The sequence below is a fragment of the Dipodomys ordii genome, unplaced genomic scaffold (genome assembly GCF_000151885.1).
Source record: "Dipodomys ordii isolate 6190 unplaced genomic scaffold, Dord_2.0 Scaffold53, whole genome shotgun sequence".
NCBI lineage: Eukaryota > Metazoa > Chordata > Mammalia > Rodentia > Heteromyidae > Dipodomys > Dipodomys ordii.
In genome coordinates this window covers 3329881-3349812 of record NW_012267269.1, presented here as the reverse complement: position 1 = coordinate 3349812, position 19932 = coordinate 3329881, and the positions used below count along the sequence as shown (strand labels likewise).

Below are 19932 nucleotides of genomic sequence, written 5' to 3'. Positions count from 1 at the left end.
CACACACACACACACACACACACACACACACACACACACACACACACATACTGCATTTTGAAAAAAACATGGTGAAGATAAATTACAGATCTTCTTCTCTTTTCTTTGTGCTGATGCTAGGTCTTAAACTTAGGGTCTTATGCTATCACTTGTTTTTGCTCAAAACTATCACTCTACCACTTGACCCACACCTCCACCTTTTTGATGGTTAATTGTAGAGAAAAGGTTCATAGACTTTTCTGCCCAGGCTGGCTTCAAACCATATACATATGCCGGTGGTATGTGAAAAAAGAAACTTGAATAGTATCAAAGTACAATAAACAACTTTTGCTAACTAACACATCTATACAACTACAAAACACTAAGCTTGTTTAAATTTCTTATTTTAAAACCAAGAAAATGAGCAAGACTTCATAAAATTATATGGATATGAGTACTTAAAAAATAATTGTTCAAGCCAGGAACCAGTATCTCATGCTTGTAATCCCTAGCTACTCAGAAGGTTGAGATTGGAGGATTGCGGTTCAAAACCAGCCTGGGCAGTCTAGAGACTCTTATCTTCAACTAACCACTAGAAAACTGGAAGTGGTGCTGTGGCTCAAGTGGAAAAGTGCTAGTCCCTTGAGCTGAAGAGCTCAGGGACAGCACCCAGGCCCAGAGTTCAAACCCCATGACCACCCCCCCAAAAATATTTATTGTTCACACTCAGAGAAAAGTATACTCAAGTGGAAATGGCTAAAGAACTTTCAAAAGAAAAATTAGGAAAAGTATGAAAAAGCAAGCAACCACTCCACCTCTAGAAGGGGTAGTGGACATCAATAGAAGTCAAAATGTAAGAGGAGTTTTGTAAGAGCAAGGAATCTTTCATTGAGTGTTATGAACAGAAGAACTAAGATACGTTCTATTCTTTGATATTTCCTGTTGTATCAGACACATGATATACATCTTTTCATAAGTAATCTCACTTAACTTCTAGACTCATTTCCTTGATCTGCCTCAGCAACTACCATGACAAAAGCCCACTTTAGCCAGGCTCCAGTGGCTCATGCCTGTAATCCTAGCAACTCAGGAGGTTAAGCTCTGAGGATTGTAATTCAAAGCCATCCCAGGCAGGAAAGTCTGTGAGACTCTCACTAGAAAACCCGGAAGTGGCACTGTGGCTCAAGTGGTAGAACACTTGCCTTAAGCTGAAGAGCTGAGGGACAGCGCCCAAGCCCAGAGTTCAAGTCCTAGGACGGACAAAAAAAAAAAAAAAAAAGCCACCGAATTTATACAACTCAAACACCTGAGACTAACTACCTGATATTAATTTTGTTTGCCACTTTATACCAGTATCAGAATAAGATAAAATGCTACAATCAGAGACCAAAAAAAAGAGACAAGAATAGGATAAAAGAGATCAGCCAGACAAATGATTACTTTTATCTACTACATTGTTTTCAGACCATGGTTTCTCTATGTAGCAACAACCTATAATTCAGTGTACCTGCTATACCTTCATGGCTCATCACGATGTAATGGTCAACACAGTAATTCATTTTGTCCTTTCTTGACTCAGATTCTTGCTCCCTTACTCACTTTGCAATGGAATACAATATCTCAAGTAAATAACCAGTACTATTCCCTCTCTGTTTTTAGAATATCTGAAAACAATTGTTGAATGAATGAATTTAAAAGGATAACATAAAAAAACACTTGCTAAAGAGAATAAAGATGGCACCATGACATTAAAATCCTTAATGACAGAAGTTATCAGCAAAATCAAAATGCTAGAAGATAAAATTATTCTTTTAGCTTCAATCTGAGAAATTTCTCTAGACACACATCTAATAAATAAAGGAAAATCTAGGTTGAGCTAAAAAAGAATTGCTGAGAATAAAGTGTTTCTTCCCATGGCAAGACAGAAAATTACTGTATTGCTAAAAGATAAATCCAGTAGTTATTTTTTTACAATGATACTTAGTAATTCCCCTGCAGAAAACAAGTTTGATAGCCAAGACACAGAAAAGTAGAGTAGCAGGCTATACTCGGAATGTACCACACCTCTGGCAATGGGTAAAAGCAAACATAAACTAAACAATGATTCCTTTAAAATATCTGCCATAGCCTGGCACATGTCACTTTCACTCCTGCTTTCTACTTCTTATAATAAGTTACATGGCTAAATACTGTAATGATAATCTCATAAATAAAAAAGTGTAGCATAGTATGTTATGATCAAACGTTCAGCAATGAGCACAGAAATAAAATGTAGAATTAGGACTAAACATTTGTGAACATGCAATTATACAAGAAGCAGTAAGTGCTGTAATTTCAAAATACAAATTGAAGTGGACTTATTATAATTAATGTTTTATCTTCCAATACATACCAGGATATCAAAACCAACTAAAAATAAAAAAGAATTATAAATAAATAATAAAACGATTATCTTCCAAAGATTATCATATCATCTTTTTAAGTTTTGGAAAGATAGTATTTATTAGTGATTCTTAAAAGAATAGTAATGGTCTAAGATTTTAATTCCTTCAATTTCACATCAAAAAGCCTATTTTTCCATTTAACCTGAAAAAAAACCCACAAAGCCTAGTTGTTACTAAAATAATGTATATATCAGGGCCCTTTAACCTGTAAACTTCTATAAAGATTTTCATAAAAATGGACTAAGAAAAATTAGCCGGGCGTTGGTGGCTCACACCTGTAATCCTAGCTATTCAGGAGGCTGAGACATGAGGATCGCGGTTCAAAGCCAGCCTGGGCAGGAAAGTCTGAGAGACTCTTATCTCCAATAAAAACCACTAGAAAACCGGAAGTGGCACTGTGGCTCACGCAGTAGAGCACTCACCTTGAGCTGAAGAGTGCAGGGACAGCGCCCAAGCCCAGCGTTCAAGACCCACGACCGACCAAAAAAAATGATATTATTACATTTTTCATAAACTTCTATTTATTTTATTATCTTCAAGTAGTTGTTCAAGGGTGTTTAATTCAACATGTCAGTTTATGCATCTTGATTAATGTTATCATATACTTTTATAAACACTTATTTCATGCTCTTATTTCAATACTACATAGGTAGTACTAATATTTCTTATAACACATAAAAGCACAGTTGTATATTATGTTTACCTTTCAATCGATCCCACCTTATTAGTAGTACTATAGTAGTAGTAGTAGTAGTAGTATTGCAGAAAGAATATTTAATAAATAAAACTATATAGAACATAAAATAAAAATTCAAAATTCACATTTTTCTCACTTAATACTACTATTACAACACACGGTCAGAAGCTTAGAAAAGAAACAACATATGAGTTCATTTCCCTTGTTACAAACTGGAAACAAGGGTACTCCTGGACTACGTGCAATCAGTCCTGTGGGTCATTAATTCTCCTAGGTTGCGTATTCACATCATAATACCAACAATTTCAGATTTCAATGTGTAAACATATATAACAACAGAAGACAGACTGTTGACATTTATAAATGCTAATAACAAACATAAATGTCATATTGAATAACTAATAACATATCCCAATGTTAAATTAAAAACTGAATATACTTGCCGGACCAGGGTAATATCCATGTCCTTTTGGAGAAGTTCAGTCTGTTTATTATCCAGTTGTAAAGATAGAGCATTATATTTACTCTGTGATACTTCAATTTCTTTCTTGGCTTCAATTAATTCATTTTCAAAAGCCTAAAATTAGAGCATTTATATTACATCAAACATAATACAACTAAATGTAACAAAAGGTTTTACATATATATATATATATATGTTCTATCAAATGATACAAAAAGTCATACTTTAAATTTTTCACTTAAAAAATTTAGACTGAATTGTGGTGGTATATACCTACACTCCCAGCTACTTGAAAGATAGGCATTCAAAGAATGATGGTTCAAGACCATTCCTATCAAAAAGTTAGTGAGACTATATCTCAACCAACAAACATTGTGGCATGTGCCCGTGGTTTCAACTATGCAGAAGGCATAGGTAGAAGGATTGCAGTCCAAGGCCAGGCATAAATGCAAGACCCTATGAAAAAACTAATGAGCAAAAAGGGAGACTGGAGACATGGCTTATGTGGTAGAGCACCTAACACTTGTCAGATTATGAGTTCAAACCCCAGTTTCACTTTTTAAAAACTTAGCACCAACAATACCTTATTCAATTTAGAGATTTTGGTTTTTTTGTCAGACACCTAAAAAATCATCATAGCTTACTGAAGCTGAGAATGAGAAGATTGTGGTTTGAGGACAGCCTGTAAAGAAAAATTCACAAGACCCATTCTCAACCCACTGATGGGCAGTGACATGCTCCTGTAATCCTAGCTTCATGCAAGACTAACGTTTCAGGATTCCAGGCTAATATTGGAATGATTGAGCCCAGACAGTAAAGTATAGAGACTATCTTCAAGAGAAGAAGCTGGGAGTAGAGACTTGCACCTGTCACCCCATCTACAGTGGTAAGTCTAAAATAGAATCTTGCTCCTGGGCAGGAAGCAAAACTCTTATTTCAAAAAAAAAACCAGCACAAAGAAAAGGTTGCTCATGTTGTTCACTAGGGCCTGAATTCTAACTCTAATACTAAAAAGAGAAACTTTAATCAAAAAATTGAAACCAATGAAAATTGTATAGAAATTATTAAACAAAATAAATAATCTAAAAAAATTTTGCCAGTCCTGGGGTACTGAGTACTGGGTACTGTCCCTGAGCTCAAGGCTAGTGTTGTACCATTTTAGCCACAGCACTACTTCTAGCTTTGTCTGAGTAGTTTATCGAAGATAAAGTCTTGAACTTTTCTGCCCATGATCCTCAGATCTCAGCCTCCTGAATATCTAGAATTACAGGCGTGAACCACCAGCACTAAATTATATAATTTAAACAGTGTTAATTAAAAGTGGGCATCATAACCCAAAATGTAAAAAGAGATTAAAAACTTTAGGATGAAAAAAACTTTATCATATATAAACAGTAAAAACATTATGAAAGAAAATAAAATTGACACAAATTCACAAAAATTTAAAATCTCATTAACAAAAAATTCACACAACTGAAAGAGAAAAATCACTGTCTTACTTAGAAAATGAGGATTAGGAAAGACCCAAACATCACACACACAAAAAAATACTATATACCTTTGAATAGTGACACTGAACATTATTAGCTTCAGTTTTCCAATTAGAAGACATAGAATGAAGGTTTAGATTTAAATTTTTGGTTGTATTTAAGGGTAACTGGTAAGGGAAAAAATGTACTGCATATGTTGATTGATACATGTCTATAATCCCAGCTACTGAGCGGCATAAGCAGGACTGTAGACGAAAACATGAGACCCTATTTTTAAAAAGGCAAAGGTAAAAAACTAGGGTGTGGCTCAACTGAGTATCTGCCTAGCAAGCAGGAAGCTCAGTCCAAACCAGTACCATAAAAATAAAAATATACAAGTAAATAATAAAACAAGTGTTTTAAAATGTAATTAATTCAATAGCTCAGTCATTCTTAGTGTATGACATCAAGATATTATTTCCTTAAAAAATTCAATGGATTGATTTAAATATTCAGACATATTTCTTCCCTAAATTAAATATTCATGAACATAAGCACACATTCAAAAATATCTTGTCAACTATATATTTGTGGATTTTTACATATATAGATTCATCTATTTATTTAAATTAGATATCCTTTTTATGTATACATTAATAAGACTCACTTTGTTTCTGCCCTTTTCAATAAAAATCTATGGCAAAAGAGAAATATTATTTTGATAACATGGTCAAGAACAGAAGTAGGATTATAAAGATGGTAACTTTTTTCCTGTACTAAAATTTGCTGCTAGTCCCCTTTAAGACAAAAAAAAAGCAGCAATATCATAGACCCATAGAAGAGCATATTTAAGTATTTTTGTAGGAGTTTTTCCACTATATTTTCTAAAAGAACATAGAAAATACTTTTAAAACTATATTACTATGAATTTGAACTACATTTATAACTTTAAGTCTTAATTTTTAAAAGTCTAATACTAAATTCTCAATATTTTTTCAAAATACATTTCAAAATGCAATAGCTTTTATTTTTTAATGATTACATTTTAGGATAACTATTTGAAGTCAGTTTCCTGCTTTGCAACATCAATTTTTAAAAAGCTGTGGGTCTTAAGTGAAAGAATATAAATTAATGCTAGTCCCCACTGGTGGATTTGAATATATAACTTGTTAGTTAAAGAAAATTACACGTATTAAACTCCTGATAAGAAGTTAGATCTAGAATAGCAGCATGAATTCCATTCCCATTGTATACCTTTATTTTTGTATCAATGGTCTGCTTTTCTTTTCTCCAAAGTGCCTCCTGCTTCCTCAGTTTCTCCAGGTCATTTAGCAGGTCAGCGCAGTAGGTACTTAATTTCTCATTTTGCTCCTCCAGATTTTTTATAACCAGTCTGCTTTGCTCCTCTTTATTCTGTACACACTCCTTAGTGTCCTGTAGAACAGTACCACGAGGGCCGATAAACAACAACAAAAAAAAAGGTGAGAACTAATCAGCAAATATAAACTATGCAGTTTTACCCTCACAGCAGCCTTCTTCTATATTTGATGGCCAAGGTCACCTGTGTACTTTTATTGGCCTCTTTTCATGCAGGTGGATGGGTCATATTTTTTCACTGGATGACAGCTTTGATGAGTACACATTTGCAAAGAGCCCATTAATTGATCAAGCTGCCTTTGATGCTGTCCCCAGCTATTTTTGAGACCCACACAGACATATCCTCCCAGACCTGGGTTTTATCAATTAATAATGCCAGTCCCATCAGAATCTAATTACAAGAAGCCACTTATTCACACTCCTACTTTCTTAGCTCCATTTCCATCATTAACTATTTATCTGAAAGTTATAAAGCTTGGAGTCTTAGCTTTAAAGCATCTTTATCAGTTTTCCTATGTGAGAAACTGTATGGTACAACAGGGCCTCAGGCAATTTTTCCTCCAAGCCTGTCACTTTCTGTGCCACAAAGGCTGACAAAGCTTAAAGGAGGACTTCAAAGCAGTAGTCCTATAAAACTATGTACAAGTCAACACACCTTAACTTCTTGACTTTTATCTTTAAATTTCTTTTGCAAGTCACTGAATTCTTTCCTCAAGAAAGCATTTTCTTCATCGAACACAATCTTCTGTTTTACAAGGTCATTTATTTCCCGTTTTAGTACTGATTCTCTCTGTGAAAAAAGTTAGATTTCTGGTAATCTGTTATGTCTAAGAAAAATTATAAGCTTTAGTTTTTTATTATCACCATTAGGATTAGTTTTCATAATAAAGTTATGATCGCAATTCTCATTTCCTGTGACACATTCAGAGATTTTCATCAAAAAAATGTGCAAGTACAATACTTACCAGTTTAAGATGAAGCACACATATGCTGAACACTAAGTATTAAGCCATACTCTAAAACTTTCAGAATTTATGTGTGAAACAAAAGAAAATGTTACTAAACATTATAATAATGAAAACATATATGTAGCTAAATAATTACTTATTTTCTTATTTAAATTTTATTTGGCTTAGCATCATCTTATATGATTATACATAGATAGTTATTAAGCTACTTTGTTCATCTGCTAGGACTATCCTAGTCATATACTAATAATTACAAGTTAGAGAAAATAGGGGATCTATGTTTCTTCTAACCTGGCTTGCGTCATTTATTATTATTTTTTCCAAGTCTTTCCATTTCCTTATGAATGGGATGATGCCACTCTTTCTGATGGAAGCATAGAATTCCATGGTGTATATATATATATATATTTTAACCCATTCATCTACTGAGGGTCATTGGAGTTGGTTCCATATCTTAGCTATGGTAAATAATACTGCAATAAACATGGTTCTGCTGGTAGCTTTAGTATGGCCTTGTTTGTGATCATTTTGGTAAACCCCCAGAAGTGGGAGTGCTGGGTCATAAGCTCTATGTTTAGTCTTTTGAGGAATCTCCACACTTCTTTCCAAAGTGGTTGAACAAGATGTACAAACAAGAAGTTTTTCTTTGTTGTTGTTGTTTTAATGTACTATGTGGTTTCTTTTTTCTTTTGTGTTTCTTTTTCCCTGTGATTTATCCTCTGTTTTCATTGTATTTGATTTTGCTACCCTGGGTATTGTATATATGTTTATCTAAATTAGGGAAGGGAAGGGGAACAACAAAATGGTGAGACAAAAGACAAAGGGCAAACCAACGCAACAGCAATACTCACAAGACACTATATTAGAAATGAACTGTGCAACTTGGGGTTGGGGAGAGGGAAAGTGGGAGAAAAATGAGGGAGGGGTAACAAGTTCAACAACGAATGTACTTACATATGTAACTGTAACCCCTCTGTACATCACCTTGTTAATTAAATTAAATTTAAAAAGAAAGAAAATAAGGAATAAAAAATAAAAATAAATCTTTTTTGGAAAACTTTTTTTTAGAAAAACTATATAAACAAGGTGTGGTAGCTCAAGCCTTTAATCCCACCTACTCAGAAGCTGAGATCAGGAGAATTTGGTCTAAGGTGAGCCAAAGTAAAAACTTATTGAGGCTCTATCTCAACAAAAACGTCTGGCATGGTAGTAAATACCTAGCATCATCTCTACCATTTGGGAGGTTTAAGTAAGAGGCATATTCCAAACCAGCCAGGGCAGAAAAAAAAGTCCATACCTGAAAAATAACCAAAGCTCAAGTGGCAGAGTACCTACCTAGCAAATATGAAAAATAATCCTGGTTTCATGAAGGCATAAATCATTTCAAACATTAAAAATGAAAACTTTAGAAGCTGGGCTCTAGTGGTTCATGCCTGCAATCCTAGCTACTTAGGAGACTGAGATCTGAAGATCAGCATTCGATGGCAGCTTTGGAAGACTCATTTCCAATTACTCACTAAAAGGCCAGAAATAGAGTCGTGGATCAAGTGGTAGAGTGCTAGCTTTAAGCAAATAGCTTAAAGACAACGCCAAGTCCCTGAGTTCAAGCCCCAAGACTAGCACAAAAATAAATAAATAAACAAACAAATAAATAAATAAAAATTCTGGGTTCTAAAAATACCTTGCTCTGTAGATAGAATATTAAAACTGTCAAGTTTTTTTTAGGAATTCTTCTTACTATCCAGACATAGCTAAATAACTAAAGCCTCAATCATTAGCTTCTCTCTTTTCTATTTATAAAAAACTTACCTCTTCTCTTGTAGTCTTACCTCTGTGGGAAAGACTATCCAATTAATAATCCAGTACTATCACTAATCTCACATTTGTAAATTTATGTAGGATACCTCTATTTGGACTGTCTGCTGCTACTTCAACTTAACATGCTACAACCAAAATCTATATTCTTTTTTAGAAATTTTTATTTTATTGTAAAGACGCTGCAAAACGGTGTTCCAGTTACATGAATAAAGTAATGAGTACATTTCTTGTTGAGCATTTTTATCATAATACTTTCTTTGTTAATCCTTTCATTCTTTCAATTAACACTGTCTGGCTTACTACACTTTTTGAAACCTCCACATCAGACTCAACACGGCCATCTCTGTCTGCCAACCAAAAAGCACACACAGCAAGATAGATATCTTGTGTTGTTGGAGACTGTTCATTCCTCTCTGGACTAGCACTGATGTTCAGATCCTTAATAACAATTTATTTTTTTGGCGGCAGGGGTTTGGGGCATGGGGGAGAGGAGGGAAGGAGATGCCGTAGTGCTTGAACTCAGGGCCTGGGCATACTGTTCTGAGCTTTTTTTTATTCAAGGCCCGGCACTCTACCATTTGAACCACAGCTCTACTTGTGGTATTTCTGGAAAGGTAAGAGTCTCATGGACTTTCCTGTCCAGGCTGGCTTCAAATCAAGATCCTCAGATTTCAACTTCTTGCACAGCTAGGATTATAGGCATAAGCTTCTGATACTCAGCTAATTTATTTTTGTATGTACATATTTATCTTTTATGGAAGACCTTAAGGAAGATGTGAAAATGAGTTACGATCCAAGAATAGAATGAAACATAGGTTGAGTTTAATGAACAAGGTAAAGTTAAATGTTTAGTAGATACTTGATAAATGCAAAAAATGTCTAGAAAATGGATAAAGAATAAATGGATAAAGAATAAAGAAAAAGGTAAATGAATTAGCTCTGCACACACCAGTATCCAACTCGGAAACATAACTGCTATAATCTTTATAATTACTTATATGTTCCCTTATTCTCTTATATCGCCTAACCTCTATAAGAGGCAACAATTTTCTTGAAGTTGGATCATATTTTCCTCTTCTTTATATTGTAATGCCATGTATACCCTTGTTTTTAACTTAATATAAATTAAATACACTATACATAGTTTGTATTTTCCTTTTTAACATAGCTTCCCAAGTTGATCCATATTGATGATAAATTTGTGGTTTAATAACTTTGGTGTTTAATATATATATATATATATATGTGTGTGTGTGTGTGTGTGTGTGTTTGTGTGTAATATATTTACCTGTCTTCTGTTAGTATATATTTCAATGGTTTTTCATTTGAGGAAAACAGGTTTAAAAACAATGCAGCTATGAACAATTGGGAGTACAGATACCTAGTAGCAAAAATTTCTCTCAAATAGTTTTTTGTAACTATAGACTGAAATACAGAAATGGATCATACAATCAGTTTTGTAATCTAATCAGCCTTTAAAGAATAAAATACAGTTATGCACAATGACTCAAGTCTGTAATCCTAACTAATTGGGAGGTAGAGATTGGGACAGAGTGATTCAAAGACAGCTCTCGAAAAAAAGAGGTTCAAGAGACTCTGTATCAATCAGTGACAGCACCATGGTATTAGCCTATAATCCTTATGGTAAGAAAAAGACAATGACTAGGCCAATCAATGTGTTCCTTTCATCCTCAGAGTCTTAGAAGTAGGAAAATCACACTCCCAAAACACAATGGGACTCTACCTTGAAAATAACCAATGCAAAAGGAGGCTGGGAGAATGGTTCCAGTGCCAATCTAGCAAGTTCCAGTCCTGAGTTCTATTTCCATTAGCACCAAAAAAACAATAGAAAATATCAAAATTATATATAAATTCTTAGCAAGAGAAAACAGAAGAATAAACTTTAAAGGCAAAAAGACATATTAGATAGATAAAATATTTCCTAAGTTCTTGTGTGTTTAATTTGGAATTTTAATTTCATTTAAATATTTTGAAATTCACATTTTAATTAAGCCTTCATGTATGTTTAACTTTATTGTATGTAGTAAAGATATGTTATTTCAAATATTCACATAGTGTTTATATACAGGATCATGAAATAAAATGCATTTCTCTAGGTTATAATATTCAAGAGAAACTGCTAAGTCATAGGCTATATTCAAAAGTTCCCAACACACCATTCTCCCCACCAACACTTATGACTCAGGGTCAGGAATTTTCTTTACAAATAAAGTGAGAATAGTTTTATTTTTTATTTCCAATTTTAATTATTAGGTCACATCAAAATGTGTCTGATATCAACTAAACAACATAAAAATAGATACATAAAAATGGTCTAAAAATAATTTACAATCCAACCATAATTCATAGTCTATTTTTCTACTTATCATCTAAATCTTCATCTTCAAAACTTAAATACTAAGCAGTTTGTAGTACACATCTATAATTCCAGCACTCAGAATGCTGAGCCAAAAAGATCAATAATCTAGGCCAGTCTGGAATAAAATTTAGTTCCAGGCCAGCCTGAACTATATAGCAAGAGTTTGTCTTAAAAAAATGAAATAAAATAACAAAGAAATAAAGAAAAGAAAAAACTCAACTGCTAAAACAAAGAATATTCAACTCCTAGCTCTTCAATCCTCCATGAAAAATCTCCTCTGCTGTCCCAGAATTTTGGAATAGTTGCCATTTCTAAATTTCTATATTGCTTATATTATTCATTTGTACATAATACCTAGTTTTTCCAGTTAACTCTCTACATACTCTTCCAAACTACTTATCTACAGATGAAATTGTTGCTGAGTGATGAATTCAAACATAATAAACACTAAGACCCTTTCAAAAACATCTATAGGCATATCCTTCCAGTAAAGAAATAGTAAGTATAAATAACTATCATCTTCTTGAATTTATTTAGACTGTAGAAAAAACGTGGACATTAACCAACTTACTAAGCTTAAAATGGTGTTCCTATTAAAAAGGAACTCTAATAGACATTAACCCTAAAAGGTAACTTATACCTGGCAAGTTAGTGCATGAGATCATTTAATAATGTAAAGTTCTGCACTTGAATGAACTCAGTAATTTATTAACAAAAACATAGGTCTAATCTAAGTAAAAATGCATAACATGGGTTCTTAGTTCATCAGATATTATATACTAATAATTCTTTAGTATTATGTGATATTATGTTGCATAATCAGTAATGCTATACAAAGACACACTCTAGAAAAGAATAAATTAAACTCAAAATGTATTACTCGTGTCACAAAGGGTGAACGAATTCAGCAGTGACATTCACTACACACTATGTTGGAAATGAACTATACAACTTGGGGAAAGGAAAAATGGGAGGGGAAAAACTGGGAGAGAACCTAGTGGGTGAAACTGTTCAAAAGGAAATGTATTTATTACCTGACATGTAACTGTAACCCCTCTGTACATCACCTTTACAATAAAATTTCTAAAAAAAAATTATTCTAAAAGCCAACAAATTTTCCTAATGAAATAAATTTCTAATGATCTACTTCAAATAAACATAGGAATATATAGTTAAAAATTATTTTAAAAATTTAGCATTATGAAACTTTCCAAAAAACCTATCTAGATGAATTCTTAATAGTCTGACTTTAAGTTCATATTAAAACCATAAATGGTGACAAGAGTATGTCTGGAACAAATTTTTTATTATGGATTAGCGAAGAAATGAATAATTCAAATAATGATCAAGAGAAAACTACAGAGTAAGAAGAGAATAATAGTATGATGTTGGAAAAAAGGGAGCAATACAGCATACAACCTAAAACTCTACCAGCCAGTATTGGAGTGTAATTAATTTATTATTAATGCTGACCTACTTTCAAAATGGGCAAGTTTTTAATATAAAAAAACAGAGAAGTAAACAATGATAAAGGAAGAAAGGGGAAGGAATAAGAAAACTGTGATTGAAAATAACAACTGTCTTCTAGGAAGAAAATTTTTGAACAATTATTTAATTAAATGCAATCACATTATCAAAATCTGTATTATTGAGTGAGATCTAGAAGAGAAATTCATGACGTAACTCATTTTCTAACAGTGACAAAGCTGAAGTATAATCTTGAGACAAAATAGGAAGGGCCTAACCCTCGAAGGTTTATGTGCTTGCTTTTGTTTGAAGGTAGAGAGGTCCTGTTCATTTTTTCCCCCTTTGGACGGAGTTAATTTCGCAGGTGGCCAAAGCTGCCCAGACTACAGAAAAACAAGACAAATTGTGCCCCAGGGCTGGTTGCTGTGCTGACAGCTACCACTGAGCTAAGGTGGAGTCAGACAGACATATGGGGCCTGCAGGACCTGTGTAGGTTGAGCAAAAATCAAAACAGAAAGGGCACTGTCACTGCCATATCTGCAGCTGAAGCAGCAACCACCTTCCCTCAATTTCTTTTTATTTTTATTTTTTATTTTTTTTCCTTCCCTCAATTTCAACTGTACTATTTCTGAAGATGTAGGGGCAACCACTGCCCCTACTGCTTCTTCAGCAGCCACATGGACCACTGTGCATCTACCTTTGTTACCACAACTATATCTGCCATGGCCACTTCTCCAGATGCTCCCATCACTGATGCTGATGCTACTGCAACAATTGTTATGACTTCTCTGGTGATAGCTGCTGCTCCTTCTACAACTGACTCATCTGATGACACTAGCTTGCCTCCTGGGGTGGTAGTACTGGCCTACCCCTACCACATGTGCAGAGGAATCCAATATCCATATGCAAATGTCATCCATGGCCAACCCCAATGCCAAGAGTAAAGAACTAGGAAAACTGATGCAGAAACTACCATCAATACCTGACTGCATCTATGCCACTCTACCCATTTTGCCTATAGAAGCTTTATTCTTTAGATCCTCAGGGAACCAGTATGGGGAAAAAAATCCCATTTTCTAATTTCCTTGTGCTATCATGTAAATCCCAATAAAGCCTTGTTCGATGGCTTTGCTTTGCATTTTTATGATTTCATGATTTCACAAGTACAGCAGTGGAGCCTTGGCTGAGCTAGAAGCATTAATGTCTCGTAATACTGAGAGCTAGTGACACTAAGCTGCTAACACTAAGAGCTAAAAGCTCATACCACTGAACAGAACTGCACCTTTTTATGATTTCTATCTGATTGAGCAAAGGAACACTCACTTACTAGGACAGTCTTACCAAAAGAAATCTCTATCAAATAGACTATACTTCTAGGAAAGTTTTTCTGCAACCATGTTTTAAAAAGGAGTAAGACACCATGCCATGTGTCTTCTTGTTCACATTCTATATCATGTCTCCTGGCTTGTCTCTGGTCTGGTCAGCATGGCATCCCAATTCAGCTCTCCATTGGAGCTGAATTGGTTTGTTGGTATTGTTTTTGTTCTTTCTTTCCTCTCTGGCCTGTTTCCTAGTGTATTTTGGTGTATTTGTGGGCTTCAGGTCTTTGTTATAATGGGCTGTCTGCAAACTGCTAACTATATAATAAAGACTCCAAGATTAGACCTCCTCACCCCCAGCCCCGCGCCAAAAAAAAAAAAAAAGTGAGTAGAATAACTTTCTAGCAAGTTGGCCAGATATACTGTAAAAACTTAAGCTAAAGAAATTGTCACTCAAATGGCTAGTAAATTCCATAGATCAAATTTTGTTATAAAAATATTTTTAAACTATTTAGTTGGTGGGAATGTAAACTTGTTCACCCACTCTGGAAAGCAGTATGGAGGTAACTCAAAAGACTAAACACAGCACCAGAAATCCTACTCCTGGGCATTTACTCAAATGACCACAAACCAGACCACACTAATGTCATCAGCACAACTATGTTCATTGCAGCATTTTTTTTTTAGCACAGCTAAGATATGGAATCAACCCAGATGCACTGCAGAAGATGAATGGATCAAGAAAATGTGGTCTATACACACAATGGAATTCTATGCTTCCATCAGAAAAAATTATATTGCCCTATTTGTAAGGAAATGGAAAGACTTGGAAAGAATTTAAGTGCAGTATGCCAGACCCAAAGAAACATAGGCTGCATGGTTTTCCTCATTTGTAATAACTAGAGTAAGTCTATAATTCTACATGTTAATACAATGCATAGTAAAAGACAAAAATTACACTTGGACATGATTAATTAAACAGCACTCTAAGCATTTGCACTCTAAAACGAAGGAGGGTATCCTTCAGAGAGGATCACAATGGCCCGAAGCTATGTACATATGACCATATAATATGATGCTTATCAAAATAAACTCCAAGAAGTAGAAACAAGAAGTTTGGGGGTTCTTTGTTTTTTGTCAGTCATGGGGCTTGAACTCTGGGACTGGCAGCTGTCCCTGTGCTCTTCAGTTCAAGATGAGCTCTCTACAGCTTGAACCACAGTGCCACTTCCAGTTTTCTAGTGGTTTATAAGAGGTAAGAGTCTCACGGACTTTCCTGTCTGGGCTGGCTTTGAATCATGATCCTCAGATCTCAGCTTCTGGAGTAGCTAGAATTACAGGCGTGAGCCACCAGCACCTGGCTAAGAAGTTTTTTATTGTACTATTTTTCTTTCTTTCTCTTTTGTTTTATTCCCCCTGTTGTCACTGTTTTTTTTTATTTCTCTACCCTTTGTCGTGTGTATAAGTTTATCTAATTTGTGGACAAGAAGGGGAATCAAAGAAGTGTTGGGACAAATGGTAAAACAATGTAACAGTGATATTCACTAGACATCATGTTGGAAATGAACTTTACAACTTGGGGGGAAGAGGATTAGGAGGGGGAAAACTGGGAGAAAATGAGGAGGAGTCAATACTGCTCAAAAAGGAATGTACTCATTACCTTACTTATGTAATTGTAACCCCTCTCTACACTTCTATAATAAAATTTAAATTAAAAATAAAAGAATTATTTATTATTACTCAGTGAAACAACCAAACTTAATAATGGGATATACAGTTTCTAATCTAGTATATAAGGAAGCTGAAAGTCATATCTCTATTCACACAAGAAGAAGCTAAACTAAGATTCATCAGAGAATTGAGGTCATGGGCAAACTGTATTAATACTCTCAAAAAAAATAGCAAATTCAAAGAATTAACCAGATTGGAAGGCCAGCATTCAAAGTTCCACAGGAGCCAATGACATGATAGGAAAACGTAACAAACTACCAGAGGATGAGTATAAAATATTTCAAGAGTTAAAAGGTTCAGGAAAGTTTAGTCTTGAGTGAAAGAAGACAGGTGAATACTTGGTAAGTTTTATTTATAAGAACACTGTCACAAAGAAGATAGAAGAAAAATCCCTTTCTGCTGCCAGCAGGGAAGTGAAAAAGTAGTCATTTTAAAATACAGAGAATTTTTTTTTAAACAAGACCAGCCCTTATGTGAAACTGGCTTATCAGAGGCCAGTTTAATAGGGTTTTACTAGAACCTAACCAATGGAAATATCCAAAGACAAGCATAATCTTACCTTCACATAATCTTGTCTTTGTATCTCTCCTGAGGAAGGAAAGACATAAGAGAAAACTAAGAAACATTATGTTAGTAACAGTCTAGAAGCTCAATAAAATTGAAGACCTAATCATAACACTATCAGAACCCCCTCTCTGCCCCCTCCAGAAAAGAGAAGCTAGAATTGGCTAGAATTATAGGCATGAGCCACTGGCACCCAGTAAAAGTCAAATAATTTTAATAGTACAGTAAACTGTTGCTATCTGTAGGTATATGGTTCCAAAGAAACTGCCATTGAGAAAATAATACAAATGCCCAGAGTGCATCCAGTTCAGTACTGAATTAAGAATGATTGATTCATTTTCCCTTAATGCCACCCAACTTTCACTAAAAAGACATAATACCTTTCAACAAGCCTAAAATTTTCACTTCTTATCTTTAATTAAGAAATTATATTATCTCTCTGGCTTGGAAGGATTTCCATAACTTTACCTTACTTTGGGGCATTATTTGCTATTCAGGAGAGATATTTATTATTTTTTTAGTTACTTTAAGCAGTTGTAAAACTAAAGGGCATCAATTATGAGTATAAGATATTTTAATAAATATCGCCCTTTCTATCATTCTTTCTTATCTCTCCTAACCCACACACACCCTCCAAGATAGCTGGTTCCACTTTCACATATGTATATTGAGTATTGTAACTGTATTCACCTACCCTTCCCCTCTCCCTTCACCAGACCTACCATCTCTTGATCTCTATACCTTCTCAACAACACATGTTCAACTTCTTGGTATATAAATTAAATTTTCGAAGAGTTATACTACTGCACTTGAAGGAGGCATATTTTTATAAAATTAAGGATACAAGAACACTCAGTAGGAAATATAGTGATTCATACATAACCGATGATAATCTAAGTTTAAGGATTTCTCTACATCAATTGAACTGTGTAATGTAAATATAGGAATTTGGAATTTGCATTTTTAAAATTTCTTTTATTTTCTTGATAGCACTTGTTGAAAAGCACATTATAAATCTATGACTAACTCAGGCTAGCTGTATGTGTAATGGTTAATCCTGATTGTCAATTTTATTGTACTAATAATCTTCTAGAAGATGTATAAAGAAATCTGGGTCTGTCCATAAAAGTGTTTTTAGAGAGAGAATCAACTAAGGAGAGGAAGCTATCCTAAACATAGGCAGCACCATCCTATTGGCTAGAAGTGTAGATGGAATAAAAAAAAAAAAAAAGAAATAAGAAAAAAAAAACACTCTAAATAACTCTGCTTCCTGGTTACCATGAGGAGATCTACTCTTCTCAATCATGCCCACCCTATTGTGATGGAATCTCTGAAAGTTCCTTAAGTTGTTTCCATCAGGTATTGATATGTGAAGTGGTGAAGTCACCACTGCTGACTACCTGAAGCAACATGTAGTATGGTTCAGAAACTTTTTGGAACTGGTTTGGGGAGAAGTTCTAAAAGTTTAGAGATACAGACAGAAGAAGCCTTAGAACACTGTGGAAGAGTCTCATGGGAGCTCATAAGATCAGAATGTTAAGTAATATAGACAGTAAAGACTATGCTTATGAGGGTTCGGATATAAATGATGGCTAATTTGAGAATATGACCAGAAGGTATTTGTGTTATATTCTAACAAAGATACCCTTTGTCCATGTCCTGATATTTTGTGGGAGGATGAGTTTAAAGGAGACAAAGCAATTTGGTAGAAGAAATTTCAAGCTCTTTATAATAGTTGAATCTCATCTATTGCTAACAACTTTTAGTTAGGGTTATCATGATAATTCTGATCAATAAGCAAAGCAAGACAATTTGGAAATTTCTAATGTACATAGAAAATGAACACCTTTAAAGTTGAGAAAAGTAATGTATAGCTGTTGAAGCAATTTTAACTGTTCAAAGTCAGCCTAATACAGACTATAGGTATGCCTCAAGTATTATGAAATGAATGAAAAACTTGAGCAAAGGGTGTTCAGGGTCACATCTGTAACACTAGCTACTTGGGAAGCTGAGAACTGAGGATCAAGATTTGAAGCCAGATGGGGCAGGGAAGTCTGTAAGACTTGTCTCCAAATAACCACCAGGAAGCAGAAGTAGAGCTACTGCTCAAGTGGTAGAGCTATACTGGCTTTGAGGCATTGCCCAGGCCCTGAGTTCAAGCCCCAGAACACACACACACACACACACACACACACACACACACAAAATGAAGCAAAACTGTACAACCTTGAATTCAAGCCCAGTAGAAGGAAGGAGGGAGGGAGGGAGGAAATGAAGGGAGAGAGTAAGAAGGGGGAAAGGAGGAAGGGAAGATGGGAGGGAGGAAAGAGGCAAAGGGAGAGAAAGGAAAGAAGGCAGGCAGGCGGGAAGCAAGCAAGGAAGGAAGGAAGGAAGCAAGGAAGAAAGGAAAGAAGGAAGGAAGGAAGGAAGGAAGGAGGCAGGGAGGGAGGGAGGAAGGGGGAGAAGGGGGGAAGGAAAGAGGGAGGAGCCAAAAACTGCACTACAACAAGGAAATATACATTTCCTTGACATCCCAAATGACACCCATTTTGCAGAGATACAGAATGAAAGAGTTACAGGGTCACTGAGGCTTCCACCATATTTTGAAGATAGTCCAGAGAGGCTAGACAACATTCATGTCAGGAAGCCCCTGAAGGGGCAAGGCAGGAAGCTATGAAAGTGAAGACAAAATGTAATGGAGGCAAAGAAGCTTACAATATGCAAGAAATGTGAAACATCTGCCAAAATATACTGTAGACAGTGGGCAGAACTGGCCTAAGAGAGATCCTGTAGGCTTCAACCAACCAGGACTGCCCAAGTCCTTGGGGCATAGATGCTAGATATGGAGCTATGGGCTTAATTTGCCTTCCTGAGTACTGTTCTTGCTTTGGTGCCATCCCAGTTTCTATGCCACCATAGGGAACAGAAATATGTATTCTGTGCCATTGTAGACCTGAATTATTTAATTTTCCTTTTGATTTTAATAGGCACTCAATTAATCTTGAATCCCAGCAGATAGTTAAAACTTACACTTTTAAGCAATGCTAGAACCATGCAGACTATGGAGACTCTTGGAGATAAACTAAATACATTTTTCTTTATGAGACAGAAGTGAACCTTTTGGAGTTGAGCTGGAATGTTATGGTTTGAATAAGAAATGTCTCCCATAGACTCATGTGGTGGAATGTTATGGTCTAAGAAGATGTATATTTGGGTGTCAAAGCATACAAGGGTAGAATTGTGATGGTTATTTTTG

The 19932-nt window shown here is 34.9% G+C and overlaps 1 protein-coding gene across 1 annotated transcript in view; it reads right to left on the bottom strand.

Moving 5' to 3' along the window:
* Cntln (centlein, centrosomal protein) overlaps positions 1–19932 on the bottom strand; it is a 192596-nt gene that overhangs the window by 140876 nt on the left and 31788 nt on the right. The window contains exons 3-5 of the mRNA XM_013020759.1: positions 7085–7219; positions 6307–6486; positions 3564–3697 (exon numbers count right to left, since the gene is read on the bottom strand). Of these exons, the coding sequence (XP_012876213.1) occupies positions 3564–3697; positions 6307–6486; positions 7085–7219 (449 nt within the window). The remainder of the gene's footprint in view (positions 1–3563; positions 3698–6306; positions 6487–7084; positions 7220–19932) is intronic.